Source organism: Haliaeetus albicilla, chromosome 10, assembly GCF_947461875.1.
Source record: "Haliaeetus albicilla chromosome 10, bHalAlb1.1, whole genome shotgun sequence".
Classification (NCBI taxonomy): Eukaryota; Metazoa; Chordata; class Aves; order Accipitriformes; family Accipitridae; genus Haliaeetus; species Haliaeetus albicilla.
In genome coordinates this window covers 1,941,473-1,968,410 of record NC_091492.1, presented here as the reverse complement: position 1 = coordinate 1,968,410, position 26,938 = coordinate 1,941,473, and the positions used below count along the sequence as shown (strand labels likewise).

The 26,938-nt window shown below is 64.3% G+C and overlaps 4 protein-coding genes across 8 annotated transcripts in view; 1 reads left to right on the top strand and 3 right to left on the bottom strand.

Annotated features, from left to right (window-relative positions):
• Positions 1 to 1,531: 1,531 nt before the first annotated feature.
• SNAI3 (snail family transcriptional repressor 3) lies at positions 1,532 to 3,528 on the bottom strand. The gene is made up of 3 exons (XM_069793063.1): positions 3,316 to 3,528; positions 2,207 to 2,596; positions 1,532 to 1,826 (listed from the first exon to the last, which is right to left on the bottom strand). Exons 1-3 carry the CDS (start codon positions 3,392 to 3,394, stop codon positions 1,645 to 1,647), a joined length of 651 nt encoding a protein of 216 aa, XP_069649164.1. The 5' UTR covers positions 3,395 to 3,528; the 3' UTR covers positions 1,532 to 1,644.
• A 1,117-nt stretch (positions 3,529 to 4,645) lies between these two features.
• Positions 4,646 to 12,409, bottom strand: RNF166 (ring finger protein 166). 5 transcript variants are annotated; one of them, XR_011326457.1, is made up of 7 exons: positions 12,176 to 12,409; positions 10,605 to 10,761; positions 9,598 to 9,710; positions 9,109 to 9,223; positions 8,449 to 8,556; positions 6,018 to 7,423; positions 4,646 to 5,678 (listed from the first exon to the last, which is right to left on the bottom strand). XR_011326457.1 is itself a non-coding variant. In XM_069793283.1 (7 exons), exons 3-7 carry the CDS (start codon positions 10,695 to 10,697, stop codon positions 7,358 to 7,360), a joined length of 495 nt encoding a protein of 164 aa, XP_069649384.1. In that variant the 5' UTR covers positions 10,698 to 10,761; positions 11,158 to 11,523; positions 12,176 to 12,315; the 3' UTR covers positions 4,646 to 7,357. The 5 variants fall into 5 exon arrangements, 4 of the variants coding, with proteins under 4 accessions (XP_069649384.1, XP_069649383.1, XP_069649385.1 ...); XM_069793283.1 differs by adding an exon at positions 11,158 to 11,523 and having other exon boundaries at positions 4,646 to 7,423; positions 12,176 to 12,315; XM_069793282.1 differs by having other exon boundaries at positions 4,646 to 7,423.
• Positions 12,410 to 12,446: 37 nt separating this feature from the next.
• Positions 12,447 to 16,622, top strand: CTU2 (cytosolic thiouridylase subunit 2). The gene is made up of 15 exons (XM_069793281.1): positions 12,447 to 12,591; positions 12,806 to 12,880; positions 13,751 to 13,829; positions 13,916 to 13,975; positions 14,050 to 14,110; positions 14,297 to 14,406; positions 14,498 to 14,769; positions 14,847 to 14,982; positions 15,125 to 15,256; positions 15,368 to 15,459; positions 15,564 to 15,655; positions 15,743 to 15,824; positions 15,909 to 15,975; positions 16,054 to 16,112; positions 16,207 to 16,622. The coding sequence occupies exons 1-15, from the start codon at positions 12,509 to 12,511 to the stop codon at positions 16,268 to 16,270; spliced, it is 1,464 nt and encodes a 487-aa protein (XP_069649382.1). The 5' UTR covers positions 12,447 to 12,508; the 3' UTR covers positions 16,271 to 16,622.
• Positions 16,544 to 26,938, bottom strand: part of PIEZO1 (piezo type mechanosensitive ion channel component 1 (Er blood group)) — a 24,687-nt gene continuing 14,292 nt past the window's right edge. The window contains exons 20-51 of the mRNA XM_069793286.1: positions 26,768 to 26,893; positions 26,470 to 26,670; positions 26,176 to 26,380; positions 25,927 to 26,031; positions 25,224 to 25,377; positions 24,476 to 24,719; positions 24,237 to 24,333; positions 23,952 to 24,120; positions 23,777 to 23,866; positions 23,538 to 23,626; positions 23,257 to 23,328; positions 22,663 to 22,766; positions 22,499 to 22,586; positions 22,093 to 22,173; positions 21,824 to 21,996; positions 21,608 to 21,732; positions 21,344 to 21,508; positions 21,009 to 21,267; positions 20,741 to 20,929; positions 20,196 to 20,481; positions 19,954 to 20,059; positions 19,726 to 19,873; positions 19,425 to 19,639; positions 19,131 to 19,289; positions 18,904 to 19,051; positions 18,611 to 18,799; positions 18,433 to 18,525; positions 18,138 to 18,310; positions 17,918 to 18,040; positions 17,736 to 17,815; positions 17,428 to 17,626; positions 16,544 to 17,313 (exon numbers count right to left, since the gene is read on the bottom strand). Coding sequence (XP_069649387.1) covers positions 17,064 to 17,313; positions 17,428 to 17,626; positions 17,736 to 17,815; positions 17,918 to 18,040; positions 18,138 to 18,310; positions 18,433 to 18,525; positions 18,611 to 18,799; positions 18,904 to 19,051; positions 19,131 to 19,289; positions 19,425 to 19,639; positions 19,726 to 19,873; positions 19,954 to 20,059; positions 20,196 to 20,481; positions 20,741 to 20,929; positions 21,009 to 21,267; positions 21,344 to 21,508; positions 21,608 to 21,732; positions 21,824 to 21,996; positions 22,093 to 22,173; positions 22,499 to 22,586; positions 22,663 to 22,766; positions 23,257 to 23,328; positions 23,538 to 23,626; positions 23,777 to 23,866; positions 23,952 to 24,120; positions 24,237 to 24,333; positions 24,476 to 24,719; positions 25,224 to 25,377; positions 25,927 to 26,031; positions 26,176 to 26,380; positions 26,470 to 26,670; positions 26,768 to 26,893 — 4,905 coding nt within the window. The 3' untranslated portion in view covers positions 16,544 to 17,063. The remainder of the gene's footprint in view (positions 17,314 to 17,427; positions 17,627 to 17,735; positions 17,816 to 17,917; positions 18,041 to 18,137; positions 18,311 to 18,432; positions 18,526 to 18,610; positions 18,800 to 18,903; positions 19,052 to 19,130; positions 19,290 to 19,424; positions 19,640 to 19,725; positions 19,874 to 19,953; positions 20,060 to 20,195; positions 20,482 to 20,740; positions 20,930 to 21,008; positions 21,268 to 21,343; positions 21,509 to 21,607; positions 21,733 to 21,823; positions 21,997 to 22,092; positions 22,174 to 22,498; positions 22,587 to 22,662; positions 22,767 to 23,256; positions 23,329 to 23,537; positions 23,627 to 23,776; positions 23,867 to 23,951; positions 24,121 to 24,236; positions 24,334 to 24,475; positions 24,720 to 25,223; positions 25,378 to 25,926; positions 26,032 to 26,175; positions 26,381 to 26,469; positions 26,671 to 26,767; positions 26,894 to 26,938) is intronic.

Genomic DNA, 26,938 nt, shown 5'->3' with positions numbered 1-26,938 from the left:
CAGTACCCCAATATCCCAGTGCCCCTCCAGTGCTCCCAGTGCCCTTGGCATCCCTTTGGTGCTCCCAGTCACCTTGCAGTGCTCACAGTGATCCCAGCAGCCCCAGACCCTCCAGTGGTCCCAGCTCCCCCTCCCACTACTCCCAGTTCCCCCCTCCCAGTGCTCCCAGTGTCCCCAGCACACCAGAGGCTGGAAGCCACCCACACAACCCCCGCCCTGAGTGGCCCCATCCCACCCCCACAGGCAACCCCAGCCAGGCCCTGCCATATGTGTGTGTCCCCCCCCCAGGGGGGGTATTTTTATCCCGTGGTCGCTCACTTGCAGTGGAAAATATCCCACAAATCCGGGTGGCGGGGGGGCACACGCCAGGCACGTGGGTGACACCGCAGTGCTGGTGGGCACAGCCCCGCTCCCACGGGGTCACCGCCGGTGGGGGGGTGCAGATCCCATCCCACCCTGAATAAATACCCAAGGGGATGAGGGGAGCAGCAGCATCCCCCCCTGCCACCACCACCCCTCACCAGAGCGGGGACCTTTGGGGACCCCCTCGGTGGCGGGGTGGGGGGTCCCTGGCTGTGCCCCCCCCGGGGTATTTATAAGCATTTTCCATGGGCGGGAGGGGAGGGGCCGGCACGCGGCTATTTTGGGGTGTGGGATTCTTTCCCCCCGCCGCCGGCACAGGTGCGGGGCCCGATTTAGCCGGGCAGAGCTGCAAATAGCATGGGGGGCACGCGGCGGCTTCCTCCGGCACCCACCCAAATCGTCCGTCCCTGTCCACCCCCTGCCATGCACCCAGCGCCTAGGGTGACACCGGCAGGGATGGGGCTGTCCCCACCACCACGGGGCCGTGGGGAGGGCGACGGGATCCCCACGGCAAGGACGGTCACCCTGAGTCTCACTGCGCCGGGGGGACGTCAAGGGTCACTGGTGGGGTGTCCTTGTCCCCATCGTCTCTGCCGTCCCAGTCCTGGCCAGGCTAGATCCCGGTACGGCACTGGGGCCATGCAGCCCTGAGTCCCAAAAGGCCACCGGGTCTCTTTTTTGGGGCACGAGGCTGGCCAGGACCCCTGCTCCATCCCTCAGCCGTGCTGTCCCCAGGGAAGGAGCTGCGGGGATGCAGGAGAGGGAGGAGGATGCTCTACACAACACACAGAGGGGGTGGCAGCCGGACTCCGGCCAGATCCTGCGCCAGGGCTGGTGGGACACGATGCTGGCTGAGCAGGGACAGCCCCGGCAGCGCTAAAGGACACTTTCTTCGCTGACGCGTGCGGTGCTCAGCTCCGCTTTTAATGCCTCTTGCGATGTAAGGGGTAAGAATCCTCCCCAGTGCCCAAAAGCAGTGGGGGAACGGGCCAGGCACCGTGTCCCCCAGAACCACCGGGGAGCAGCCGCGGGGCTTCGGTGACCCACTGCCAAAGTCCAGGCAGTCCCGTCCAATGCTCTCGTGTCCCTTCTTGGGGTGTTGCACCGGCACGGCATGGCACGGCGCAGCATGGCATTGCGTGGCACGGCGCAGCATGGCACAGCACGGCATGGCGCGGTACGACGCGGTGCAGCACGGCACAGCACGCTGCAACATGGCACAGCACGGCGCAGCGCGGGGCTCGCTGCCCTCTCCGGGGCGGCTGTGCGTGGTGGGGGGGCTCAGGACGTACCGCAACACCCCCCGTCCTCGTGCCGGGCCAGCAGCGACATGCGGGAGAAGGTCCTGGCGCAGGCACGGCACCGGTACTTCTTGACGTCCGAGTGGGTCTGGAGGTGGGCGCGGAGGTTGGAGCGGTCGGCGAAAGCCCGGCTGCAGTGGGGGCAGGCGTAGGGCTTCTCCCCTGCGGGACACGTGTCAGGGGCACCCCCATACCCAAGGTCGCCCCGACCCCCCCATCCCTTCCTGCATCGCTCTCATCACCTTTCCCTGTGCCTCCCCCAGGTGCTTCCCAGGAATCCCCCAAACCCATCGGTGCCCTCCCGGTGGGCAATGTTAGAGCGGGACCTGCCAGGGGTGTCTCCCACGGGACTCACAGTGCATGCTGCCATGCCAGGCCCCCCCCCAGCACCAGGATCCCCGGCCATACCCACCCCAGGCAGGTCCCTCCTAGAGACCAAGCCATGCCGAACCCTGACGGATGGCGATTTTGCACCCATCAACCCCAAAAAGCAGAGGTGCCGGCAGGACCAGCAGCAGCCGGTGTGGGGGTCCCATCCTTACCTGTGTGGGTGCGGATGTGGCCCTGGAGCAGCCAGGGCCGGGAGAAGGCTTTGCCGCAGAGGCGGCATTGGCAGGGCAAGGTGTGGGTTCGGATGTGCATCTTCAGGGCGCCCAAGCTGGCGTACGCCCGGGCGCAGTGCCGGCAGCTGAAGCTTCGCCGGTGCGGCCCCCGCCGCAGGGGCAGGTTGAGGGTCTGGATGTCCTTCAAGGGGGTGCCCGGGCTGTGGGTGCCCGTCGGGATGGGGGAAGCCTTGGTATCGGGGGGCAGCAGGAGGGGGAAGCGGGAGAGAAGGCGGCCGCGGTCCTGCAGGCAGGGAGGAGCGGGGGGCGCGGGGGGCTGGCGGTGGCCGGGGGGGAGCAGCCCCCTGCAGTCGCACAAGCCGTCGAGCTCTGCGGGAATGGGGAGGGGGTTAAGGGATGAGGGATGGCAGCCAGGCTGCCCACCCGGTCCCCGGAGGTCCCCCTGGGGGGTCACACACTCGGCAGGGATTCATCTGCACCAGGTCACCCCACTGCTCCCACCCTGGGGCACGGCAGAACCGAGGTGCCCACCGCAAAACAGAGCAAAACCAGTCCTTTCACCCCAAAAGGGGAGTCACAGACACCCCCGGTGCCTGCTGGAGCCCAGCTTGTGCCTGGGTGCCAGCTCGCCTGGGGCTGGACGCACCCCAAAATCCGGGCATCCCCTGGTGCAGCATGGCTGGGGCGGGCAGGTACCACTCTGCCAAGCACCCACTGACTTGCTCCCGTCCCCCCCCCCCCCGCCTCCCAGCAGCACAGGGATCCCCATATGGGTGGGGAGGATGGGGGTATGTTGGAGGGGGGGGTCCCACATGCCTAGCCTTGGGAAGCCCCCAGATGACCCCAATTCTCCCCCACCTTCCCCTACCCCCCAAAACCAGTATCTCTGCCCAGCTGGCCGAGCCACCCAGGATGGGGCTGACAGCGTGGGGGCACGGAGCCAGGGAAGTCCCCCGGCATCTCGGCACAGGGCATCACCCCAAGCTCAGCCGGGGATCCCGTGCCCACCGCCAGGGTGGCAGCAGGAACTGAGGGTCCCAGGGGGGGTCCCGGGATCCCCCGGCGCAGGTAGAACCATGCAGCCTTACCGCGAGCGCCGGTGTCGAGCTGGCTGTAGTTGGGGATGCGGGTGCTGGAAGGTTTCTTCACCAGGAAGGAGCGGGGCATGGCCGGACAGGCAGGGTTGTGTCCCCGTGCTGTGTCCCCACACCGTGTCCCCGTGTCGTGTCCCGACGGGTAACAGCAGATAAGGCCCTGGGACTCATTAGCATGGGCAGCCCCTGGGGAGCCCCCGGGCCAACCGCTGCCCGAGGGCTGGCCTTGGCTGCCAGCAGCACAAGGGACGGCATTGGGGACAGCCCTGTCCCCCGGCACTGTCACCCCACTTGCCCCGCAGACGGGGCTCCCACTGCCCACGGCATCCCCCTGCCCAGGCTGGCTCACAGCCGGCATAACACCCACCCTCCCAACACCCGGCTGGGGTAGGACGGAGCAGGCACCCGGGCTCACGGGGACCCCCGACACCCCTTCTCCCCGCAGGGACGGGTAGCCCCACATGCCCGTCCCCTCCACCGTGGTGCCGTCCTGGCCCCAGAAAGGCTCACAGGGGTTGTTTGGGGAGGACCGGGGAGCAGACAAGGCAGTTCCTCAACCTGATCAGCTCCAGCCATTGTAGCCCCAAGACTTTTTCAGTGCCCCCGGGGACAGGAACCATGCTCTGGCCAGCGCCAGGACAAGAGTGAACCCCTGTACCCCTCCAAGGGGACACCAGTGGCTGGTCCCAGGACTGGTCCCCCAGGGAGGGGGACGCAGGTTCAGCCCGTGCCCAGGCTGGAGGGATTGGCTGCACAGAGCCAGCCCGTGTCCCTGGGGAACCCCGATAGCCCCGTGGGGGCTCGGAGCCAGGACACCTCCCAGGGACATCCACAGAAGGCCAGCGAGGCTTTGGGGACAGCGCACGGTGCCAAGTGTCCTCCCCCGTGTCCTCCCTCCAAGCACCAAGACCCGGCTGCCAAGGAGGGGGCATGGCTGTCAGCAGCAATGCACACAGCTGGGGGGTGCCAGGAGGGGTGCGGGGGGGATCCCCGATGCCCCCAGCAGCAACATCAGCCCCCAGCAGGTTTGGCAACAGCCGGCACTGGGAGAGCGGGTTGTGAAGTGCTTGGTCAGAGGGAGATAAGGGCTGGGGGAGCGTGGTGGGGGGAGCCTAGGGCAGGGGTGATGAAATGGCATTGCCAAACCTTCTGCGGCGGCACCGCTGCCATTAACGGGAGGAGTTGACGAATCGGGGACAAAGCCGTAAAGACGAGCTCTGCGTTTGGGGAAGGAGCAGCCCACATAAGCCAGGGTGGGGGGCACCCACCCCCAGCCACATCCCGCACCCCAGAGCCACAGCAGAGACCACACAGGGAGGCCACCTGTGGATGAAACTGCCTTTATTGAGAAAAATGGTTTGCTACAAATACGCCATTGATTTTATTCTTCTTCAAAAAACAGTACGTCTCGTTAAAAGTTCTAGTTATGCAAAAAGTCGCAGGTAACACACTAACGAGCACGGCCGGTGGCACGGCGGGAGCCCCGGCACAGCCCAGCTGGCGGCAGGCAGAGCCAGACCTGACCCTGCACAAAGTGGGGAGAGGCAGGAGCTGCCTGTGCAGTGCAGCACCTGCCTGCACCCTCGCAGCCTGGGCCCTTAAAGTGCTTTACAAAAGCAGCCGTTGCTGCCCCTGCTCTGGTGTCGCAGGGCAAAAAGGAGCAGGAGGAGGAGGAAGGAGACAGAGAGGTTAATAGAGCTGCCCCCGAGGCAGGGAGCTCCCTGCAACTGAGAGCTCTGATGGAGGCTGCTCTGGGACCTGAGGGTCCCAGCCGAGGATGGGACAGGGAAACCCTCCTGGGTCCCTTTTGGGAGATGCAAGTGCTCTCCATCCCACCAGGGATGGCCCCCAGGCCGGGCAGGTGCCAGCAATGCCGTGCTGGTAAGAGAAGACCCCGTCCCTCCTCACTAGCAGGCTTGAGGGAGGGGAGCGGAGCAGCTCCAGCCCTTTCCCTGCCCTCTGCCAGGGGAGCAGATGGTCTCTGCATGCTCCTGGTAGGGCTGCCGGTGGCACAGGGGAGCTCACACCCTCCCAAAAACACCCAGTACTATTTAAATCAAAAGTAAAAAACAAGACGGTATTGCTAGAGCAGAGCTGGAGCTGGAGCCAGGTCTCGGATAAACCACGAAAGGGCACTTCTCCAAGCAGGGACATGCAGAGGGATTGCTCTCCCACACCTCTTTCTCTGCAAACCCCTGCGGGAACGCAGCATGGCTGGTGCTGTGGGATTAGTGCTGAACTAGCAGGTCTGCAGAGATCACACATCACTGCGTCCCCGCGGTTCCTCCACCGAGAGCCTTGGGCTGATCTCGTTGCTGGTGTGACCCCAAAGGGTGTCAGGGTCCCTGCAGGCAGCTCTGCACAGGGGGGGCCACGCTCAGGCTGGCAGCAGCCCATCCAAGGCCTGGCAGAGGAGATCTCCCTGCCACCCTCTCCCAGCCCAGCGGAGCAGAGAGGAAGGGGACCAAGGGGGACACAGGTCACCGGGATGCCATGGAGCATCTCTCAGATCAACATCTGCCCAGGCGTGCCCTATACCCAGGGAGAGACCTCAGAGAGGGAAACGCAATCCCCTGTTTCAGGGGGACAAGATGCTCAGCGTTGGGGTCTTGCATGGGCAGATGTCCCTCCCACACACTCATCGCCCAGACACAACCCAGCTGCTCTGTACCGAGTGCCAGCGTGCCACAACTAACCTGCCTGTTCCCTCGCTGCCCGCTCGCAGAGACAAAACCATCACTCCAGATTACACCCTGCCTGCGGCCACATCCAGCACCGCCACAGAAGCTCTGCCTGCAAGGGTTAAGCCATCCAGAGCCTGAACACGCATCCTGGAGAGGGTTAGCGGCTCAGAGAGCACAGCTGGCCAAGCGGCTCTTGGAGAATGGAAGTGGTGCCACTGCTCCTCAAAAAGGCAGCCCAGCGAGCCGTTTGGCACCCATTCCTCCAGCTGACGAGGTGCTGCTCTGACCTGGCCTCTCCTGCATCACAACCCGCCTGCAGAGAAACACGACGACAAGGGAAGGGAACGGCCCCAAAACAACCAAAGAGGACACCCGCGATCTTCCCATGGCCCCCGCAGAGTCCCACCCGCCGGCCCAGGGTCCGGCTCCTGCTTCCTGCCTGGTTTCAAATCCACAGCATGTTCATTTGTTTGGGTTTTTTTTTTTTAAAAAATATACTTTCTTAATAATGTTCCATAAAAATACTCTTGTCCCCGATGACGGATATTGCAGTGTGAAGAGTAACAGCTTCTGTTCTCGCTCTATAAAACGTGGAAAAGGCATCACGCCAATTAATGTAGAAAAATGCAAGAACTCAGTATCACAAGAGCCGGTACAAAACGAGGAAGGTGAGAATTTCACTGAACGCCGGACACCGTCCCCATGGACTCCTCCGAACCCGCTGCCATCACAGGGCACACGAGGGCAACCATCTCGCCCTGGGATTCAGCCTGGCCTGGGCAGTAGCAGGCAAAGGAGGCAGCTCCTGCCTGCAGCATCGGGGACGGGACAGACCGACGTCTCTGGCAATAGCCTTGCAGAGTTTAAAAAAAGATGCTCCGTGCCGTTTTCTTCCTTTTCAAAAAGGATGTGGATGATGGCAGTTTCAAAGTAGGGCATTTCTGCATAAAATGCATCATAGTTTTACGTACCTATTCAGTTGCAACACAGAGCATGAAGACAAATGGTGCCAAAAAGCATCTAATAATAAATAGATCTGGATACAGGTATATACTCCGTATACGGATATGAAATGCCTAACCGAGGAACGATCCCAGCCCTTCGGCGTTGACTCCTCTCTCATCCCAGCAGCGGACGTCTCTGCTCACTCACCGGTTCAGTGCGATGCTAAAGAGACTCCACCTTCTTAAACAAGGTGGGATTTGCCCAGGGAAGAGAGGGAAGAGAGGTGGCAGCGAGTCTCCAGGTGTGCCGGGGGTTGACAAGCTCTGTGCCTCCCCAGCAGGAAGGCCGAGTGTGCAAAAGGAGACGGGGTGATGATGGGGGTCTGAACCGATGCTCCACAGTCACCCTCAGTTCTCAGAGAGTGACAGTGCCAGGGCAGCTTGCAATGCTGCCTCCTCATCGATGTTATAGTCCTAAAAAAAACCCCAAAAAACAAAAAGAGAGGGGCGGTCAGAAGAGTTAGCACGGCCAGGCCACGCAGTCTCCATCAAGCAGTGGGGGCAGCCCGGGCAAGGAGCCCTTCCTGCTCCTTATTGTGCTACTGAGGTTGCGAGCCTCCATCTCCTCTGGCATACAGGTCGCAGGAACGTCGTGCTCTTTGGGATGTCCTTTGTGCCCACGGTCCCTCTCCTGCCTGGAATCTGCCAGTGTCAGCCCTGCTCTTAGACCCAGCAGTGGGCAGGGATGAAACATGCCCACGCAAGAAGCTGTGGCCAAAGCACAAAGCTTTCTAGCAAGATCACGGGCTTCTCCAGTGCTCCGGTTCGGGTTTATGCAACACAGCGATCGCTCCCTAAGTGGGGATATTTCTCTGTAAATATTTGGAGGTTCCTTTCCCTGACACCTAACGGCCCTGCAATAAAAGCAGGATGCTAACAAAACCTCCCCTCAGTCCCAAGGCTGGGCGATCACACCCTAACCCCCACACAAGAGGGGTCAGCAACCCTCTGAGAGTGGGGCCATGGACACCCCCCACACGCAGCAGCCAGGACCCCCTCCAAGCCCTGAGGCTGGGCTGCTCCCCTCCCACTACTTTCGAAGCCTCAAAGAAAAGGGCTTTTGTGCTACAATTCCTCAGGGGAAGAGTTTAATGGAGCAGGCAGAGGAAACAACCCATCTTCACAGAGAGCAGTAATGTTTCCCTCTCCTACTTCAGAGACTTTTTCCTGGTGCATCTGATGATGACCAGCTCAAGCACACCCTGGGGCAGGCAGGGAGCCCAGCCCCACACCCATGGGGGTCTCCCGAATGGGGCTATGCATGCAGCACGTGCCTCCTGTAAAGCCCGAAGGAGGATCTGTCCCCTTCCCATCGTGAGGGGCTGCACAGCTGGACAGGCTGGTCCCGGCATGGGAAGGGGAGGGCTGGTTTCATCTCCCAGCTGCTCAGCAAGGGACATGGGGAAGATGATCCCATTTCGGCTCAGAGCTGTACTCACCACAAAGGTGTCATAGGAGAACTTGTGCCTGTGGAGGAGGTGCTGGAGGAAGTTGGCACTCTTGTAGCTGGGGTCCCCCCAGGGCATGGCTGAGCAGACTGGGCACACCTGCAGCAAGCAGGGACAACAGGGAGCCATAACTCACGGGAACAGACCCCTCTGCCTCTATCTCTCGGAGAGGTGAGTAGTGGTCCCCCCCCTTTTCTGACAGAGGGTGATATGCAGAGGATGTGCTAAATAAGGGGTCCCTCAACCGCCTGAGCAGATCCCGCGGTGCACAGAGCCTCTGGCATGTGGCCCAGGCTGCTTTCAGCTCACTGACAAATTACACCCGCACGTAAGCCGAGCTGCAAGTTCCCCACCCAGTCAACCCAGCAGGGATAGGGAGAGGAAATCCAGCACCATCCAGGTTGTAGGCACAGGAGGATGGAGGCAGCTTATTCCAGAAAGCCTCTAGCAAAGCAAACAGAGGCAGGTCCCCACCGCCCATCAAAGGCGTTTAAAACAAACTAAATGAACTGGAAATACAGTTGTACTTCATGCACAGCAGCAGCTCTGCACGCCAGTGGCCTCAGCTGCAGCATCAGCTACAGCGTATTTGGATTTCCAGGAGTTACCCCGCACAGAACCAGCCCATCCCAGCGCCCCAGCATCACTCACCACTTTGTTGGGGTCGTTGCGGTGGTTCTCCATGCAGTGCTTCACCAGCTCCTGCTGGTCCAGGTTCCGGGCCCCGCAGTACGGGCACACGAACGTCGAGCGATTGGGAATATTGCTAAAGAGAGCAAGGACAAGCTCAGATCCCCCAAGAAGGGCTAGATTGACTCCTTCCGAGCAAACCCAGCCACCCTCTGCTCAGCTTTGTGATACTGACCCATAGAAGAAACCAGACCAGCCTGTTCCCACCCCAGCCATCGGCTGAACCACCCTGGTTTGGTCAGTCCTTCCTCTGGCACCACGACATGAAACACAGGGCAGCACAGGGGCTGCAGATGCCAGGAGGGAGAAGGTGCTGACCTTTCTTGCTGTGAATACCCAAGAGAAAGTAAAACACATGCTTGGATTTTAGGGCTTGCAATGAAGATGGAGGGGAACTTTGATGCAGTTTGCAAGGAGGGACAAGTTTCCCTACCCGACACGCGGCAGTACCTGGGAATAGGTTGGGACGTGGGGACAACTGGAACGAACTTGGGGCAGTTGGCCATCTGCTCCTGCACCTTCGCGCAGGATGAGACGTGAGAGCGCATTTTCGCAAGGGTCACCTGGAGAACAAGGAGAGAAGAAACGTTCCTGCAGGCTGAGACACCTTCCAGATGCAGCGCTGGAGCCTCTGCTACAGCTCAGGAGAGCAGTTTTGGTCCACCAACGTCAAAGCAAACACCGGTCTGTGCAGGATGACCCGCACCAGCGTGGAAATGCTGCACCAGCCCGTCCTTCCTTGCAGGACTGGGATTTGGGGTTGCATGCTCGCTGCATGTGTCCCCAGAGGTCACACACAAGCCACCCAGGCTGCATTATTGTAGCACTAGCTCCATTTTCCTCTGCAAAAGAAGAACTGCTGACAGGCAGAAACCCCAAATGGCTTTGACACCGTCCAGGATCGCTCCTGGGCCACAGCCAGGAAGTTACAAGAAGGATCCCCAAAGTTAACGGAAGCCAGAAAACACATCAGCGGAGACGCACCATGAATCACAGCTTTACAGCCGGTCCCAGAAGCGTCCCAGATCAGACTGCCCCAGGCTGGGCCAGGCCATGGTGCTGGTTCAGCTTCCCCATGGCTGTTGGGATCGTTGCACCTTAAGCGAGAGCTAAATCCTTACCCTCGTTAGGAGCAGCAGCACAGCTGGTTTGTCTCAGCCTCTCCCATGTTGTAGGAAAGACCTCAGCCTGCTTTTGAAGGTCCCCACTGTCTAATAATAGCTCTAGTCTGCTGACAAAGGCAGCTAAGAGAGAGTGCCTCCGTCTCTGCACCTGGCTCACAGCAGCAGCCGTGACACGCAGGGGACACCACACCTCGCAGGCGCAGTTTGGGGACCCACCGAACAGGGAACTCCATGAACCCAACCGTGGACAGCAAGCGACCTCCCTCCTCCAGCAGCACAGCTGCAGGATCAGCGGCGGGACGGGGACAGGCAGCCTTCCCCCACCAGCTTTACCTTCTTGCTGCAGCCTCTGCAGGGAGCCTTGTAGGACGAAAGCTGTTTCTCCACGCTGGAAGCCTTTTCCACCTTCTTGGGGTCGAAGGGCATGCGGCAGAGCGGGCAGAGCGGGGATGGCACTTGCAGGCAGGGTTGCAGGCACTCCCCACAAAACCTGGGGGCACAGAGAGCAGCGTCGAGTGGCCCAGCAGCGTCCTGGCCCAGGAGGAGGAGGAGGGCAGAGGGGTGAGCAAGACCCCAGCCCCAGGGCACACTCCTTCTCGGGGACTCCTGCACACCCCAGGCTGCAGGGCAGCCCCAAAACCCAGGGATCGGCATCTACACTGGGAGGAACCGGACAGAACCGGGAGCCTGGAAGAGGTCATGGGGAGGCCAGGCACAGCCCAAGCCCCGAAGGAGCTCCCTGGACATAAAGCTGGGGCACAGACAACGCCGCTGCTCTGAGACCCGCATCTGGGAGCGGATTTGAAAGGAGCCAAATAAAAACCGTTGCTGAGCATCCAGGCCGGACAGGAATAAAGCGAGCGAGCGCGTCAGAGTCACGGCTCACCTCCTTTCAAGGTCCCTTACGCCTGCAGGAACGCAGATGAGAAATCAAAGCAGCGGAGAGGAAGCGCAAGGGAGGCAGCCCCAGGCAGGAGGCAAAGCAGCTCGGTCCCCAAAAAGTCAATTGTCACAGGGGTCCCCATCCCCTCCGCCTGCCCACCCAGCTCACATCACCCAGAACGGTGTGAGGGGGAGGGGGGGAACGACACGTTGCTAAGCCTCTGCTGCTGCACGGGGGCAGGGGGGCAAAGTCATGGTGCTCCTTGCTCTGGCATGAAGTGCCCCCAGCTCCAAAAGAGCTGGGGGGGAGTGGAGGGGGACCAAGCAAAGCCACGGTCTCCACGGGAGACCAAGGTGTCCCAAAAACAGGCTGTGAAAGGGGGGACAAAGAGATGTCACCGAAATGCTGGGGTGATGAGTGGACCCCAGCTCCCTGCAGCAGCACCCACTGGTGGCCTCTTCCCGGGGGCCAGGGCACAGCACCCGTGGGTGGCCCAAATTGAGGGGGCGGGTTGGGTCAGGATTCCCACCTAGGTGAGACCCCCAGCCAGCACCAGGGGAGATCCTAGGGGCAGAAACCAAGTCTGGGTGCTGAGAGAGAAGGGGGCTGGGGTCATGGGGAGGGGGCAAGGACCCCTGGGTGCACCCCACAGAGGGTCCGGGCTAGGGGGCAGAATAGGGGGGGGGTACCGGGACAGGGCAGGACCCAGCTCCCCGGGAAGGGGATTTGGGCTAGGGGGGCAAGGAGCCCGGTGGTGGTGGAGCAGCTGGGGGTGGGAGTGGGGGGTCCCGGGGCCGAGTAGCGGGACCCAGGTGTCAGTTGAAGGGTGGGCTGGAGGTCCCGGTACCGGCTGGGGGTCCCGGTACCGGCCGGGGTCACAGGGCAGAAGGCCCGGAGGGGGTCCCGGTGCAAGGAGAAGCACCCAGCAAAAGCGATAGCTCCGACCCCGGAGGGGGAATTGGGACAGACCGGGGATGGGGGGGGTCCCCTCCACCGCCCCCGGGCCCCCCCCCCAGCTCACGTGTGTCCGCAGCCCGCGATACCGACGGCTCGGTGAAAAACCTCCAGGCAGATGGGACAGCTGAACTGCGCTTCCAGCGCCTCGGCGGCAGGACCGGAGGAGGAGGAAGAGGAGGAGGAAGAAGACGAGGGGTGTGTGTGTGGAGGGGGCGGCCGGGGGGACCCACCCGGGGCCTGAGGCCGCTGCGCCGCCGCCACCAGCAGGTTCCGCAACATGGCGGCGGCGGCGGCGGCGGGGGGGAAGGAGGGGCGGTGCCCTGACGTCAGCGCGCACGGCTGCGTCATCGCCGTGCGCCGGGGGAGCGGAGCGGGGCGGAAGGGAGCGGGGGCCGCCATGTGCGAGGCGGCGGCGGATGATGGAGGGTGCGGGGAGGACGCGGCACCGGCACGGCGCCGACGACGAGCCCCGGGAAACAGGTGGGAAGATCGGGCCGGGGAGCTCGGGCCGGGGCCCCGGTGCTGCCGCCGGTCGCCGTGCCCCCCCGCCTCCCCCGTTATCCCTCCGGTAGCCGCCCCGTGCTGCTCGGGCCGGTGCTACCCCCGGTGTTCTCCCTCCCCCCCGGTGCCGCCCCTAGGGGGGTGTGGGACCGGTGCCCCCGGTGGTGGCCGGTGACCGTCCGTGTCCCCGCAGCCACCCGCGGACCTGCGTGAAGTGCGGGCAGGGATCTGCCGCCCTCGTCATCCGCGTCGGGGACGCCTTCTGCCGGTGAGGGACACGGACCGGGCGGGACGGGGGCGGCGGGGCTGGGGGACATCGGGGCTTGGCGACATCGGGTCTCTGGGACATTGGGGCTTGGGGACACAGAGCTTGGGGACGTTGGGTCTCTGGGACGGCAAGGCTGGGGGACATCGGGGCTTGGAGATGTTGGGTCTCTCGGACATCGGGGCTTGGGGACATTGGGTCTTGGGGACACGGAACTTGGGCACATTGGGTCTCTGGGACGTCAAGGCTTGGGGACATTGGGTCTTGGGGACACAGGGCTTGGGCACATTGGGTCTCTGGGATGTCAAGGCTTGGGGACATCGGGTCTCGGGGACATCGGGTCTCGGGGACATCGGGTCTCGGGGACATGGGGGCTTGGGGACATTGAGGCTTGGGGACACGGGGCTTGGGAATATTGGGCCTCTGGGACGTCAAGGCTTGGGGACATCGGGTCTCTGGGAGATTGGGTCTTGGGGTCACGGGGCTTGGGGACATCAAGGCTTGGAGACATTGGGTCTCTGGGACGTCAAGGCTTGGGGACATCAGGGTCTGGGGACATTGGGTCTCGGGGACATCGGGGCTTGGAGACATTGGGTCTCTGGGACGTCAAGGCTTGGGGACATCAAGGTCTCGGGGACATTGGGTCTCGGGGACATCAAGGCTTGGGGATAGCAGGGCTTGGAGACAAGGGGCTTGGGGACAGCAGGGCACAAGAATATTGTGGCTTGGGGACATTAGGTCTCGGGGACATCGAGTCTCTGGGACATCAAGGCTTGGAGAGAGGGGGCTCAAGGACTTTGCGTCCTGGGGACATGGGGACATGGGCGCTGGGTGCCATAGAACATGCCATGGCTCAGGGCCGTGTCCCCGCAGCGGCTGCTTCCGCGAGTACTTCGTGCATAAGTTCCGTGCAATGCTGGGCAAGAACCGTGTCATCTTCCCGGGAGACAAGGTACTGTGGGGGGTGGGACACAGAGGTGTGGGGGGACACCTGGGTGGTGGCACCAGGGCTAGTGACCGTCCCTCATGTCCCTGCAGGTGCTGCTGGCGCTGTCGGGGGGACCAGCATCCAGTGCCATGCTCCGGCAGGTCCAAGAGGTGAGAGTGGGGGTGATGGAGGGACTGGGGGGGGGTACAACTCACCCACCCCCCTCACCCTGCACCTCTGCCAGGGGCTCAGCCGGGAGACGGCCAAGAGACTCCGCTTCATCCCCGGCCTCATCTATGTTGATGGTAAGGATTAACCCCGCTGCCCATTTGCTGCCTGTTCCTTGCCCCGCTGCCTGCTCCCAGCGCCGTGCCCAGTGCCAAGCCCAGGAGGGCTGTGGCATCCCGGGGTGTCCCCCTCGCCCCAGGGATGGGGTGAGTGCCCCTTCCTCACTGTGGCGGCGGCCCCGGTGCTGCCCACCCGCTTTGCAGAGGGAGCGGTGCGCGGGCAGAGCCCGGCACAGCGGGAGGAGAGCCTGACTCGCATGGAGACCCTGCTGCAGGCGACCGGCTTCCCCTACCACCTGGCCCACCTGGAGCAGGTATGGGGACGAAGTGGGGGGGGACACGCCGGGCAGGAACACACACCTGGCTGCCCCCAGCCCCACACTGGTACCCATCTCTGCCCCACAGGCGTTGGAGCTGCCCGCATCCATCCTGCGGCCAGGGCCAGGGGGTTCTGGCGAGCCCGGTCCCTCCTACAAGGAGGCTGTGGAGGGCTTCATCCAGCAGCAGCGGCAGGAGGGGGACGGGGACGGCGGCACCTCGCTGCCCAGCCTCAGCACCCAGGTCGGGGATCTGGCTGCCCCCCGCCTGCCCGCTGCTGCCCGCACCCAGGAGCTGCTGCGGCTCTTCGAGGCCGTGGAGACGCCGACAGCGAGAGAGGAGCTGCTGCAGATGCTGCGGTGAGGGGCCGATCCTGCCCGGCGTTGGCACCACGCGTGGCGCGGTGGCTCTGAGCTGGTGTCGCCTTGTCCCCTAGGATCCACCTCATCCTGCAGACAGCCCGGACCAGGGGCTACACCAAAGTGATGACGGGCGAGAGCTGCACCCGGGTGGCCATCAAGCTCCTCACCAACCTGGCGCTGGGTCGCGGCGCCTTCCTCGCCGTTGACACGGTGAGCAGCCTGCCGGCACCCTGTTTCCAAGCTGGGGATGGCGATCCTCACCTGGAGGGGTGACACGATGCCGTGGAGGGAGGCGGGGGGATGATCTGCAGCTTGGTGGTGGCACAGTCCCTCCGCAGCCATGCACCCACAGGGCTTCGTGGACGACCGCCACGGCGATGTGATGGTGGTGCGTCCCATGCGGGAGTACATGGACAAGGAGATTGCCTTCTACAACCACTTCTTCGACGTCCCCACCGTCATTGCGCCGCCCCTCCCCACCAAGGTAAGGACATCCCCCGTCCCCTGGTGGGGGGATCCCGAGCTCTGGATCCCCATGGCGGGAACGGGACACCCCCCCCCATCCTGCTCCTGCCCTCTCCGCTTGCTCCCCCAGCGCCAGGAGAAGCCCAGCATCCACCGTCTGATGGAACGCTTCCTCCTGGGGCTGCAGGAGGATTTCCCCTCCACCATCAGCACCGTCTACCGGTACGGTGTCCCCTGCATGGGGACACCCCAGGGCGAGGGGGGGTGGTTTTTGGTTTGGGGGTGAGCAGGGGGTGCACCCGTTTACCCCCCCATGTTGCTTGCAGGACGGGTGAGAAGCTAAGCCCGGCTCCAGCCAAGGCAAGCAGTGAGTCCCAGCGCTGCCTGCTCTGCCTGTGCGCCCTGGACATCGCTGGGGGTGAGTGGGGGGGGGGTAATAGGGGATTGGGGCGGGGGGCAGCCATGCACGCCCCCCAGTCATACCCCTGCCTTCTGGCTCTTGCAGAGGAGGAGTTGGCCCTGGAGCCCACGCTGATCACGGAGGAGCCGGAGTGGAATGGGTGCTGCCAGGACACGGCGGCAGCAGGGTAAGCGTTTGGGCAGGGGGGGGGATGCCGTGCAGGCACCGGGGTGAACTGTGCCGTCACCGCTGAGGGTCCCTGTCCCCGCAGGGCTGAGAGCAGAGCTGCCTTCATCCCGCTGCTGTGCTACAGCTGCCGCCTCACCTTCAAGGAGCTGGTAAGGCTTTTGGGGGACAGGGGGGGTGGCTCTCCTCGGGAACGGGGGGTCCCCGTGCCTACGGCCCCTCTCTTGCAGGGTCCCCTCGCCACGCTGCCACCCTACGTGCGTACTGAGGCCCAGCGCAGGATCCGCAGGTAGGGGGGATGGGGTGTGGGGGGGTGTCCCCTCCCTGCCGGCTCAGCCCCCGCTGCCACGTGCGTCCATCGGCACCGTGTCCGTCCTTTGCAGAGCAGAGATGAAGCAGCAAAGCCAGGAGGTCCCGCTGGAGGATGAGGAGCCCGGCGAGAGCTGAAGGGGCTGAGGACAGCGGGGGATACAGAACTTCATCCCTCCGGGGTACCGGTGGGGCAGGGTGCCACCCCCCCCACCAGGGATGCCCCATAGGATGGTGGGGAACCAGAGCTCCTGGGGAACCCTGGCACCCAGGCTAGCTGCTTTTACACCCCGTTTTGGTAACCCCCATTCAGTGGGAGCCAGGGGCGCTGGTACCCCCTGGGGGCAGTAGGTCCCCAGTTCCACCCAGCACCCCCCCCTCTCCCCACCCCAGCTGCACATCAGCCAGGGAGGCCTCAGCTTTGTTTTATTAGATATCTGTATAAATAAACCATTTGAATTAATAAAAAAAAAAACAAAACAAAACCAAAGTCACAAGTGTCTAGAGTCCAGCTGGGGCTGCCAGCCCCCACCCCTGGTTGGGGGGGCCATGACCCAGGGCCCCCCCGTCCTGGGGCTGGGGGGCTATTGCTTTTGAGTTCAACCTGGTTCTGGAGCAGGGCTGGGGAGAGTGGGGAGGGGGCACAGGCTGGCTCCTGACCAACCCCCCCTCCACCCGGCAGCCAGGGGTGCCCAGCGGGTGGGGGTGGGGGGGCCAGCTCCTGTCCCCCACCCCGGGAAGGCACGACGTGGTCTCCGCAGGTCGGACGGCAAGAAAAACATCCTCCCTAAAAGCGAGCGCCGAGCACCCTGCGTCCCACTGCCTCCCCCAGCAGGATACGGCCCCAGCTTGTTGCGGGGGGGGGGACAGGACTGGTTAAGGCATTGGCGGTGATGTCCCCGGGAGGGGGGGGGCCCAGAGCCCCTTCCCCTTACTCCTTCTCCCGCGTCCACTTGATCATGGTCTCAGGGGAGCGGTAGAGGAAGATGAGCTTGGCGTAGAGCTCTTCCTCCAGCTCCAGCTCGCCCGTTTCCCGCACCAGGAAGATGTCCTGGCACAGCTTCAGGATGCGGTCCACGCAGGGCAGCTCCTCGAACATGATGGAGTGCGAGATCTCGCTGAAGAAACCCCGCACGAACTTCCCAATCACCAGCACGATGGAGACGTACAGCCCCATGATCCTGCAAGGGGGGGGGGCGGATTGCATCCTGTATCCCACACCCCCAGACTTGCGTCCCTTTTGGGGTACAGCCTGGTGGTCCCCCCCCCTCTCCCCGCGTACCTCCTCCACTTACCCATAGCCAGCCAAGAAGCCCAGGCTGGGGGGGCTGACTTTATCGTTGAAGATGATCATGGGGAGGATGTTGCCGTCGCTGGGGGTGGCCTCCTTCAGCCGTATCACCCACCACTCCAAGAAGCTGTCACCCCCTCGGCCGGCACCCGCACGCTCCCGTTTCAGCTGCACCTCCACGTCCAGGTAGCTGTCCTCCCCGTCTGTCGAGGGGACACACACACAGAGTGTCAGGGCACAGTATGGCTGCTGGTGTACCCCCAACGCTGATTTCTTTTTTTTGGGGGTGGGGAGACACATGGTGGGACTCACCTGGCAGCAGCTGCTTGACGGGGTTGGCTTCGGGACCGTTGGGCGCCCGGATGTATTTGGGGAACAGTTTGGGCACTTGCCTGCAAGAGAGCGGGGTGAGCGATGCGGAGGTGGGGGACACCATCCCAATGACTATGGAGTGGGGGGGTCCAGGCCCTTGTCCCTTCCCTGGGGACACTCACACGGGGGCATCACGGGTGCCCTGCAGCAGCTGGGCCAGCTCCATGCGCTGGGGCGCGCCGGGCTGCAGGTCGGTGGTGTGCTTGTCGAAGGTGTGCTCCACCGTCCCCCCTTTGCCCAGGTCCCTGCGGGCAGAGCAGAGGTTGAGTGTGTGTTGAGGGGGGGTGCAGGCAGGGCTGCCCCCCTCCTTCCTCCTCCTCCTTGCCACTGTGCCGGCGGTACCTCTGGAAGGTCCAGGTGAGGCGGAGGGTGATGTCGGAGGAGCCGTTCTGCAGCTCTCGTCGCATCTGTTCCCGGCTGGGGGGGCTGATGCTCCAGAGTGAGCCCGAGCTGCCCTCGATGCGAGCCCTCACGATGTCCTCGTAGCCGTACAGCGTGATGAACTGCATGGCCACCTAGTGCAAGGGGGGGGGGATGATGACCAGGTCAACCCCCACCCAAGGACACCCCTACCCCAGGGCACCCCCCGACTCTGCCGGCCTCCCAGCAGGATGGAGCGGGGAGGGGGGGGATTTACCGGCTGCCTCTCAAATTGGTTGGTGAGGGCTTCGTAGTCCTGGGGGGTGAAGGGCTGGATGGATTGCTGCTGGGCGCTCATGGTGAACAGCGGCTGCAGGGGACAGGGTGCCATCAGCCGGGCAGGGGACCCCAGCATCTGGGCTGGGCACCCCAGCACCCACCCCCTGCATCCTCACCTCATACCCCCCCAGCTTGAGGGTGACGGTGACGTCAATGGGGTGGTTCACAACACCCACCACGGAGCGCACCAGCGACATAAAGAGCAGTGGGAACCAGATGATGGCCACGAGGAAGAGGATGATGAGGCCCCCCATGCCATACTTCACGATCTTCTTCTTCTTCTGCCCCTTGGGCTGGGGGTATTTCTAGGTGGGGGGTTGAGACAGCACACGATGTCAGGTGGGCTCGGGGGGACCCCAAGCAACAAGGGGCTTACTGGGGGACCCTTCCCAGCACGGCGGGGCTGTACCTTCTCCGTCTCGCGGCTACACTTGATGATGAAGATGTTGGCGTAGATGTCCTCCACGCACATCCAGTTGGAGAGGGACAGCGTGGTGTCCGTCCAGACCCAGTCCATGACAGCCCGCAGCTCCACCAGGAAGGGCACGAGGCGAAACCTGGGGGGGGAACACAGGGAGAGGGGGCTGGTACGGCACCCTCCGGGCGCTCGGGGGTCCGCGCGGCCCCGTGCCGTACCCCTGGAAGAGGAAGAGGTTGAGGTGGTTGTATTTCTTGGTGAGGAAGTTGCCCAGGATGCGGGTAGGGTAGCCGCAGCGGATCTGGTAGGCGGACAGCGAGAAGTAGATGCACTTCACGAAGTACCACAGCTGGGCCACCGTGTTGAGGCTGAACAACCTGCGGGAGGGTGGGTGTCACCCCTCCGGCCACCTCCCCAGCCAGGGTGGGCCACCATGTGGCCTTGGGGACACAAAGGTGCCACCCTAGGGCCACACCGTGCCCTTGGGGACATCCTCGGGGCATGCATGGTACCTTTCGGTGACAGCCGGCAGGATGAAGAACATCCAGAGGTGGATGCTGAAGACCAAGATGACCTGGAAGATGAGCTTGCCCAGCACGGTCTTGCGGAGGTAGAGCGCGCGGTCGATGACCATGGTGGTGAACTGGATGAGCAGCATGACCAAGAAGGCCTCTGGCACTTGGTCATCCGACAGCGAGGAGGTGATGTCGGCGGCCGCTGAGTGTTTCTGGGGATGAAGGAGAGGTCAGGATACGGCCCGGCCTGACCCTGCGGTGGGAGCCGGTTGGTGCCCTGCGGGAACCCCCTGCTCACCCCGAAAGCCCAGAAGCCGAAGATGATGATGATGAAGTCGACCACGTCGGCCAGGAACATGAAGGCGTAGACGTCGGTGGCCGCCCGGTGCCGGGTGTGCAGGATGTCCCAGAAGAACCCACGCACCGGCCGGTACATGTTCTGCGCCCTGGAGGGGGACAGAACGGATGGGTGACCGGGGGCTGCACCCCGCACCCCCCACCCCAACCAATGCCGCGGGGCACTCACATGGTGAGGAAGAAGAGCTTGACCTGCAGCCCAAACGCCTTCAGTTTCTTCTGAGCGTGGCTCTGTTTTGCCTCTTCCTCTTCCTCCTCCTCCTCCTCCCCATCCCCTGCGAGTGAGGCACAGCATGGGCGACAGCCGGGGTCCTGCAGGGCTGCATCCTGCCCTGCCCCAGCATCCCTCCACCCTGGGGGATGCCAGCCTTGCCCCTCGCCGGGGCGCGAGGTCCAGGAACGGGTGCTCACCTTCCTCCGGAGCCGCCTCCGGTTGCTTCTTCCCCCATCGCCTCTTCCTCCTGAAGCGGAGCTGCGTCGCCCCGGCCCCCTTTTCCTGCCCCACGGCATCACCCTCTGGCTCCGGCCCCGCAGCTGCGCCCGGTGTCCCCGGCTCTGCCGGCACCTCCGTCCCTTCCTCACCCGCGGGGGACGCTGCTTCCTCCCGCCTCTCCTCTTCTTCCTCATCCTCCACCCGCTCTGCCTCTGCCTTCTTCTTGGGGAAGGAGTCCTCCTCGTGGTCCCACAGCCCGTAGGACTGAGAAGGAGCATGGTCAGGGGGAGACAGCGTTCCTGATGCCCCCCCCAGCCCCACGCACCTCACCCCCCGCCATCCCTCAGCTTCGGCTCCCATTGCACCACCAGGACCCAATCAGCAATGGGTGCCTTGGGTGGAAACCAAGGCAGAGCCACCAAGCACCCACTGGGTGCTCTCCAGAGCCCCCAGAAGCACCTCCAGCTCCTGGAGAATCCCATCCAGGTGATGCCCACGGCAATGCCTGTGCCCTGGGGCTCACCAGCAGCAGGGAGCGATGGAAGAAGAGGGCCAGGAGCTGGATGAGGTCATACTTGATGTAGCGGTCAGTCTTCTCCAAGCCCAGGATGCGGGGTGGGAAGAAGGGCTTGCCCTCGTTGCGCACCAGCATGGTGTAGCCGTTCCAGGGGAAGAACCCAAACTGGAAGAGGTATTTCACCACCACCATCACCTGTGGGGGATGTCGGGGTCAGTGGGTGGCAGCCGGGGGCCGGGTGGCATCATCCCCTCCCCGGCTACCCCCTGCCCACCTCGGTGAAGATGATGGCGGTCATCCAGAAGCGCTTGCTGGGCCGGGGGATGGAGAGCATGGCCCAGAGGAAGACGAGGATGGGCAGGAAGAGGGAGATGACGGAGGCAGTCACCATGTTGTTGAGGATGATGATGAAGTAGCAGAGCAGCTCGGAGTGGGCGGCCACGCAGCGGTACCCAGCCAGCAGCAGCTTCAGGAACCGGTTGTGGGATCGATAAAACCGCTCTGACTCTTCCAGCTCGGGGAAGTACAGCCGCCTGCGGGGTGCAGCAAGGGGGTGAGCTGGTCCCGACACTCCCCGTCCCCATCCCCACCATCCCCACATCCCTGTACCTGCTCAGGAGGAGCTCGCTGGCCGTCCGGCTCCGGTTCTGGGGCAAGGCCAGGAGCTCCTGAGACCCAGCCACGTCCTCCTGGCTCTCCAAAATTGTCACCTGCTCCTGGCTGCTGGTGGGCAGCGGGCATCCCACCGGGCTGGGGGCAGCTCCTTGGTGCCTGCTGGGGACGGCACGGGGACAGGGGTGAGCCCCCTGCTTGCCGACCCCTGCCCGCGGCGCTGCCGGCTGCCCCCTCGGGGGGGGGTATCTATGCACCTGCCTGGAAGCAACGCCGTTTTGGGGGTCCGCAACCCCGGCCCCCCGTGGGTTCAGCTCCTCAGCTGGGGGCTCCTCTGGCGGCAGCAGGTAGAGCTCATCCAGGACCCCGCGGTGCATGTCCTCTCCCTGCAGCGAGCAGCAGGTCAGTGCCACCACGGGGCTGTCACCACCCCCCCGCCCCTCTGTCGTGTCCCGATGTCCCCCCCCCAGGGCTCACCGTGGCCAGCCGGCGCGTGAGGACGTATCTCTCGAGGCGCAGGACGGTGGACATGTCGGCGTGCTCCCGAGTGCAGGCGTCCAGCCACTGGGTCAACCCGTCCACCATGGCCCGGCACAGCACCCACAGGAACCGCAGGGTGTTCAGCACTCGCTGCACCACGTTGCCCCGCTCTGCTGGGGTGGGGGGGATGAGGGGTGTCACTTCACACCCTCTTGGATCCCCCCAACACCCCCCCATCCCAAGCTGCGGTCCTGCCGCCCACCTACCGGAGCCTTCCTCCTCCTCTTCCTCCTGGCCTTCAGCCTCTTCAGGTGCTTCCAACTCCTCCTCCCTCCCTCCGCTGTCCCCTACAAGGGTCAGACCCCCCCGGGAAGGGGTCAGCAGAGGATGGACATCATTTCTAGCCCCCGTTGGGGCTCTCCCACTCATCACCCCACACCCTGTGTCCCCCCACTCCGGCTTAAAAACCACCATGGCCACCAAAGGAGAGCTGCACGGATTACGCCCAACCCCATTGTAGACATTGGAGGACCCACACACACTGGGAACCACCCTGAGGCGATGCCCCAGTACGGGATGCCGACTACTCCCAAAGCAAACAGCGGGGAACGGGGCAGGGCTGCGTCCCCTCCTGTGCCCCCCCAACCCCATTTTGGGGTAAGCCGGACCCACCTGCAGCGACCTCGGCACCGGCTGCCTCCGGCTGCTCCTGCTGCCGCAGTGCCGTCCTGGTGTTGGTCACCCAGGCTTGGTAGGCGAGCTGGCAAGGGGAAAGGAGCCGTGAGTGCCCTGTGGGCACCACCAGCCTCCCCCCAGGCCCCCCCAGCCATGCTCACCTGGAAGGCGCTCTGCCTGCCCGGCTGCGGCTCCTCCGGCACCGCTGCCTCCTCCTCCTCCTCGCTGTCCGACTCAAAGAGGAAGTATTCCCCCGAATGCAGCACTGCCGGGGCGGCACGGGGTGTCACGGCACGGCTGGTGCCATGGCATGGGGTGTCACGGCACAGCCAGTGCCCCACCGGTGGCACGGCACGGGGGGGTGGTCACGGCAGGGCTGCCGTCTCCCCGAGGCTCTCTGGCCAACATGGCGATGCTGGCACGGTGCCGAGGACACCCACGGGGATCTCCGTTGGGGACAAAGACTCAACTCTCGCGTCCCCAAAGTGGGGTCCCTCCGGTGCCGGCATTCGGAGGCGACCGATGCCAGTAACCCCAAACCCAGCCCGGTACCCCCAGTCCAACACCCTGTTAGTGCTGGGAAGTGGAGAAGTCCTAGTTAGTGCCCTGCGGCCGAGCGTGGGGACGGGGAACATGCAGGGCGTCACCTTGCCGAAAGCACCGTCACCACCGCTCCCCGCGGGTGTTAGCGGTCCCCGGCGGAGGGACCTCACCGAGGGGCTGCGCCCCGTTATGGCCCCTTGCCGGGCCAGTACCTGCGGCGTGGTCTAACCATGGCCGCCACCACCGCTCCCTCTGCCGGGAAGGGTCCGCCGGGCTGCCGGGCGCTGTGGAATGGCAGACGGGGGCGCTGAGAACGGCCACGCTTGGTGCACCCACCCCCAGCATGGGGGGTGAGCCAGGAGGGCAGGGAGGGGAGTTCACCACGATGCTCCGTGGGGCTCCACCGGGACAGGCGTCGGTGATGGGTCATGGTCACACTGCTGTGCCCAGAGAGGGGTTGGGGGGACGGAGGGACGGACCCCCCAGCTCTCACCTGGCCTGGCCTCATCCTGCCCCTCGCCGGTGCCGCGGGGCAGCCGCTCCTGGTGGTACTTCTCCTGCTTGGCTCGGATCCGCTCCATCCTGCCAGGCAGAGGCCGCTGCGGAGCCCGCTCCCCCAAGCCCCCCGGGAGCACCCCCATCCACCCCACCTGCACAGGGGTGCCCCAAGGTGCTGCAGTGCTGGGGTATGGGGGGAGAGTGGTCCCAGGTGCCCCCCCAAAACCCACTCACTGCCGCTTCAGCTGGGCCAGCGACTTCTTCTCGGCTTGCCGGTGGGAGTGCATGCTCTTCAGGGTGCTGGCCTTGAACAGCGCGACGCCCCTGTGGGGACAGGGATGGCGGGAGGGTGGGGGGGGGGTACCCGCACCCCGGCACCCATGGGGACCCTCCGGGACCCCAGCCCCACCTGGAAGCCTGCAGGGCGGAGGCCTGGAGGTCCAGCATGACGTGCAAGTAGTAGTAGCTGAGGAAGACGCGGCGCTGGAGCAGGAGGAAGAAGAAGCAGATGCTGTCCCAGATGATGCCCGCCTCCTCCACGGGCAGCGAGCAGTCCTGGTCCTTGCCCATCTCCTTGGCTGGCAGGCAGAGATGCAGGCAGGTCAGGCAGCAGCCCAAACCTGCACCCCCAACCCCACCAGCTCAGGCAGGGCAGACTCCAGACCCCCCCCCCATCCCCAGGCCAGCAACTCACGGTCGTAGTAGCCCTTGACGGTGCAGACCAGGCTGAAGAGCTGGATCACCCAGCAGAAGTTGCTCTGCATCTGCTGCACGAAGACGCAGGAGAGGAGCTGCGGGGAGAGAGGGCAGAGCATGGGGTTTGCCTGGGGACAGCATCGGCACCCATCCCCTCCCCAGGGGATGTCCGAGGGGTGGGTGGCCCCGAGGAGCAGCCATGGGGCCGTTGCATGGCTGGGGACCAGCAGCCCTCACCGACAGCATGTTTTTGGAGATGATGACGGTGATGTTGTAGAGGATGAGGCAGTCCCAGAGCACGAGACGAGCCCGGGCTGGCTTGCGCAGCATGGCGGTGCCAAAGAGGAGGAGGTAGAAGCAGGCCAGCAGGTAGCCAAGGCCGAAGAGGCTGATGCGGGTGGCTCCGGTGATGAAGACCACCACCAGGACGAACCAGAAGAGGTAGCGGAAGACCACCACCTTCACCATGTCCAGGTATGATCTGTGGGATGGGGTGCTCAGAGCAGGGTCCCCATCCCCTCCCAGCACCCATGCTTGCCACCACCTGGGTTTGGGGTGCAGTGAGGTGCCACCCCACAGCCCAGCCAAACCAGCACGGTCCCAGTCCCCGCATCAGCCCTATTTTGGGGAACAAAGCGCCTTGTCCCAGTCTATGGGGTCCCAATGCTCGTGGGGGTCCTGCACAATCACCAGGGGTGTCCTGGAGCACGGCACCTCTTTCCAGCACAGCCTTAGGGTGCTCCTGTCCCAGCCTGGGGGTCCCAACCCAGTGACAGGGGGTCCTGCCCCAGCCGTGGCGGGGGTCCTGTCCCAGCCTAGCGTCGGTGGGAGAGCTTCCCTGGCCCAAAGGGGTCCCAGCCCCATCTTAGGGGATCCCAGCCCGGCAGGTCCCACTGCCTGGGGGTCCCATCCCCACGGTCCCCGGTGCCCCAGCCCACCCCAGCCCCGGGTTGCGGTGGCGTGTCACGCGGCGGCGGGCGCCCACCGGCAGTGGATGAAGTTGGGCGTGGGGTTGTGGGGGTCCCGCGCCAGGTCGAGCCGGTCGGTGTTCTCGCCGGCCGCCCGCAGCCATTCCTCGGTGCGCTCGGCCTCGAAGACCCGCCACTGCTGGGCCGCGCACAGCAGCAGTGCGAAGTCGTCTGCGGGCACATGGCTCAGACTGGGGGGGTGGGCGGGGCTCTGGTAGGCCACACCTCCCTCCCTAGAATGGGGCGTGGCACACATCAAGCCCCTCCCCAAGGGGTGGGGCACCCCAGGGCACTTGTCCATTGGGATGTGTGTTTCATTAAGCTCCTCCCCCAAGGGGGTGTGGTTCTCCCCAGGCCCCTCCTCCTCAGGGGTGTGGCTCTCCCCAGCCCCCTCCTTCTCCCCAAAGGAGGTGGGACTTCAACCAAACTCCTCCCACAGGGGGCAAGGCTCTTCCACAGCTCCTCCCCCAAAGGGGCATGGGCACAGGTCAAGCTCCACCCCAAAGGGGTGTGGCTTCTCCAGCTCCTCCCACCTCCCCTCTGCTCACCTCCCTGGGGGCAGGACTGGACAAACACCCCCCCCAAAAATCCATGGCTGGGGTTGGGGGTGCCCCATGGGCGGGGGGTGCCAGGGGCTGGAGTAGGGGGGGACAGGGCACCCCGTGGGCAGGGGGCTGCAGGGGTTGGTGGTGGGTTGCACGGGGGGGGGGGGATACTCACTGATGAGGTTGGTGGATTTGGGGGCCACGAAGAAGTCGGGCAGGTAGAGCCACTTGATGAGCGCCGAGTTGAAGGGGAGGGCTCGGGTCCAGCGCCACGGATAGTCTGGGGGGGCGGTGGGCACGCTCGATGCCAGCCCCCCAACACGCCAGCCCCTTACCCAGGGCAGGCAGCGTGCCCACGCACGGACCTCTGCCTCCGTGATCCATGCAAAGGATGGGTGTCCCCCCCCCAGCCCCTGCCCCTTACCCACGCAGAGGGCGGGCGGCATGCCCACACACAGCAAGTACTGGTAGAGGAGGAAGATGACGAGGAAGAGGCAGTACTTGGGCCAGAGGCGGGCGATGGCCGCCCGCCGGCGCCGCGTCAGGATGACGACCAGCCAGCAACCGTGCAGGATCACCATGAAGTTCATCCGTTGCCCGATCACATTCACCGTCATCAGGAAGCAGATCTGGGATGGGGAAGCGGGGGGAGATGCAGAGGCTCAGCCCCGGGCTGCCACGAGCGGTGGGATCCCCCCACGCGGCACCCGCTCCCCACCTCCAAGCCAAACTTGTAGTAGAAGTAGTTGAGGAAGTATTTGGCACAGCTGCCGAGGCCGTGGTCGAGATGCTCGCGGGAGATGTCCTCGAAGATGGTCTCGGTGACGGGGGCCACCAGCTGGTGCTGCTTGCGGTAATACTCCTGGCGCCGGTACACCACCGCCTCAAACACCAGCAGCAGCAGCACCAGGAGGTGGTTCTGGTTGGGGGGAGGACGAAGGGATGCTCAGGACCATGGTACGCCACCGAGCATCCCCCCCACGTGCTCCCCGCAGACGGGGCGTCCCCGTGCCCACCTGGATGTAGCCCAGGTTGGGGTAACCCTTGCGGATGCCGAACCAGTTGGCAGGGTCCACGGGACCGCGGTACAGCGTGGAGTTACCCAGCTCCTCCGGGCTCAGGTTGGTGCCGTTGAGCTGGGGCTGCAAAAGAGGAGCACCACCGGGTGTCAGGACCCCTTGCCCCTG

What these genes read in the sequence shown, in the direction of transcription:
- CTU2 (XM_069793281.1), top strand. Translation starts at nt 12,509, where the DNA reads ATGTGCGAGGCGGCGGCGGATGATGGAGGGTGCGGGGAGGACGCGGCA. An exon ending in TCATCTTCCCGGGAGACAAG is followed by an intron (nt 13,830 to 13,915) that starts GTACTGTGGGGG and finishes ATGTCCCTGCAG; the next exon opens with GTGCTGCTGGCGCTGTCGGG. An exon ending in CGGCCTCATCTATGTTGATG is followed by an intron (nt 14,111 to 14,296) that starts GTAAGGATTAAC and finishes CCCGCTTTGCAG; the next exon opens with AGGGAGCGGTGCGCGGGCAG.
- RNF166 (XM_069793282.1), bottom strand. Translation starts at nt 12,390, where the DNA reads ATGTTGCGGAACCTGCTGGTGGCGGCGGCGCAGCGGCCTCAGGCCCCG. An exon ending in GCAGAGGCTGCAGCAAGAAG is followed by an intron (nt 9,711 to 10,604) that starts GTAAAGCTGGTG and finishes CTTGTTCTCCAG; the next exon opens with GTGACCCTTGCGAAAATGCG. An exon ending in GCAACGACCCCAACAAAGTG is followed by an intron (nt 8,557 to 9,108) that starts GTGAGTGATGCT and finishes TGCTTGCTGCAG; the next exon opens with GTGTGCCCAGTCTGCTCAGC.
- SNAI3 (XM_069793063.1), bottom strand. Translation starts at nt 3,394, where the DNA reads ATGCCCCGCTCCTTCCTGGTGAAGAAACCTTCCAGCACCCGCATCCCC. An exon ending in GCTCGACACCGGCGCTCGCG is followed by an intron (nt 2,597 to 3,315) that starts GTAAGGCTGCAT and finishes CCATTCCCGCAG; the next exon opens with AGCTCGACGGCTTGTGCGAC. An exon ending in CCACATCCGCACCCACACAG is followed by an intron (nt 1,827 to 2,206) that starts GTAAGGATGGGA and finishes CGTGTCCCGCAG; the next exon opens with GGGAGAAGCCCTACGCCTGC.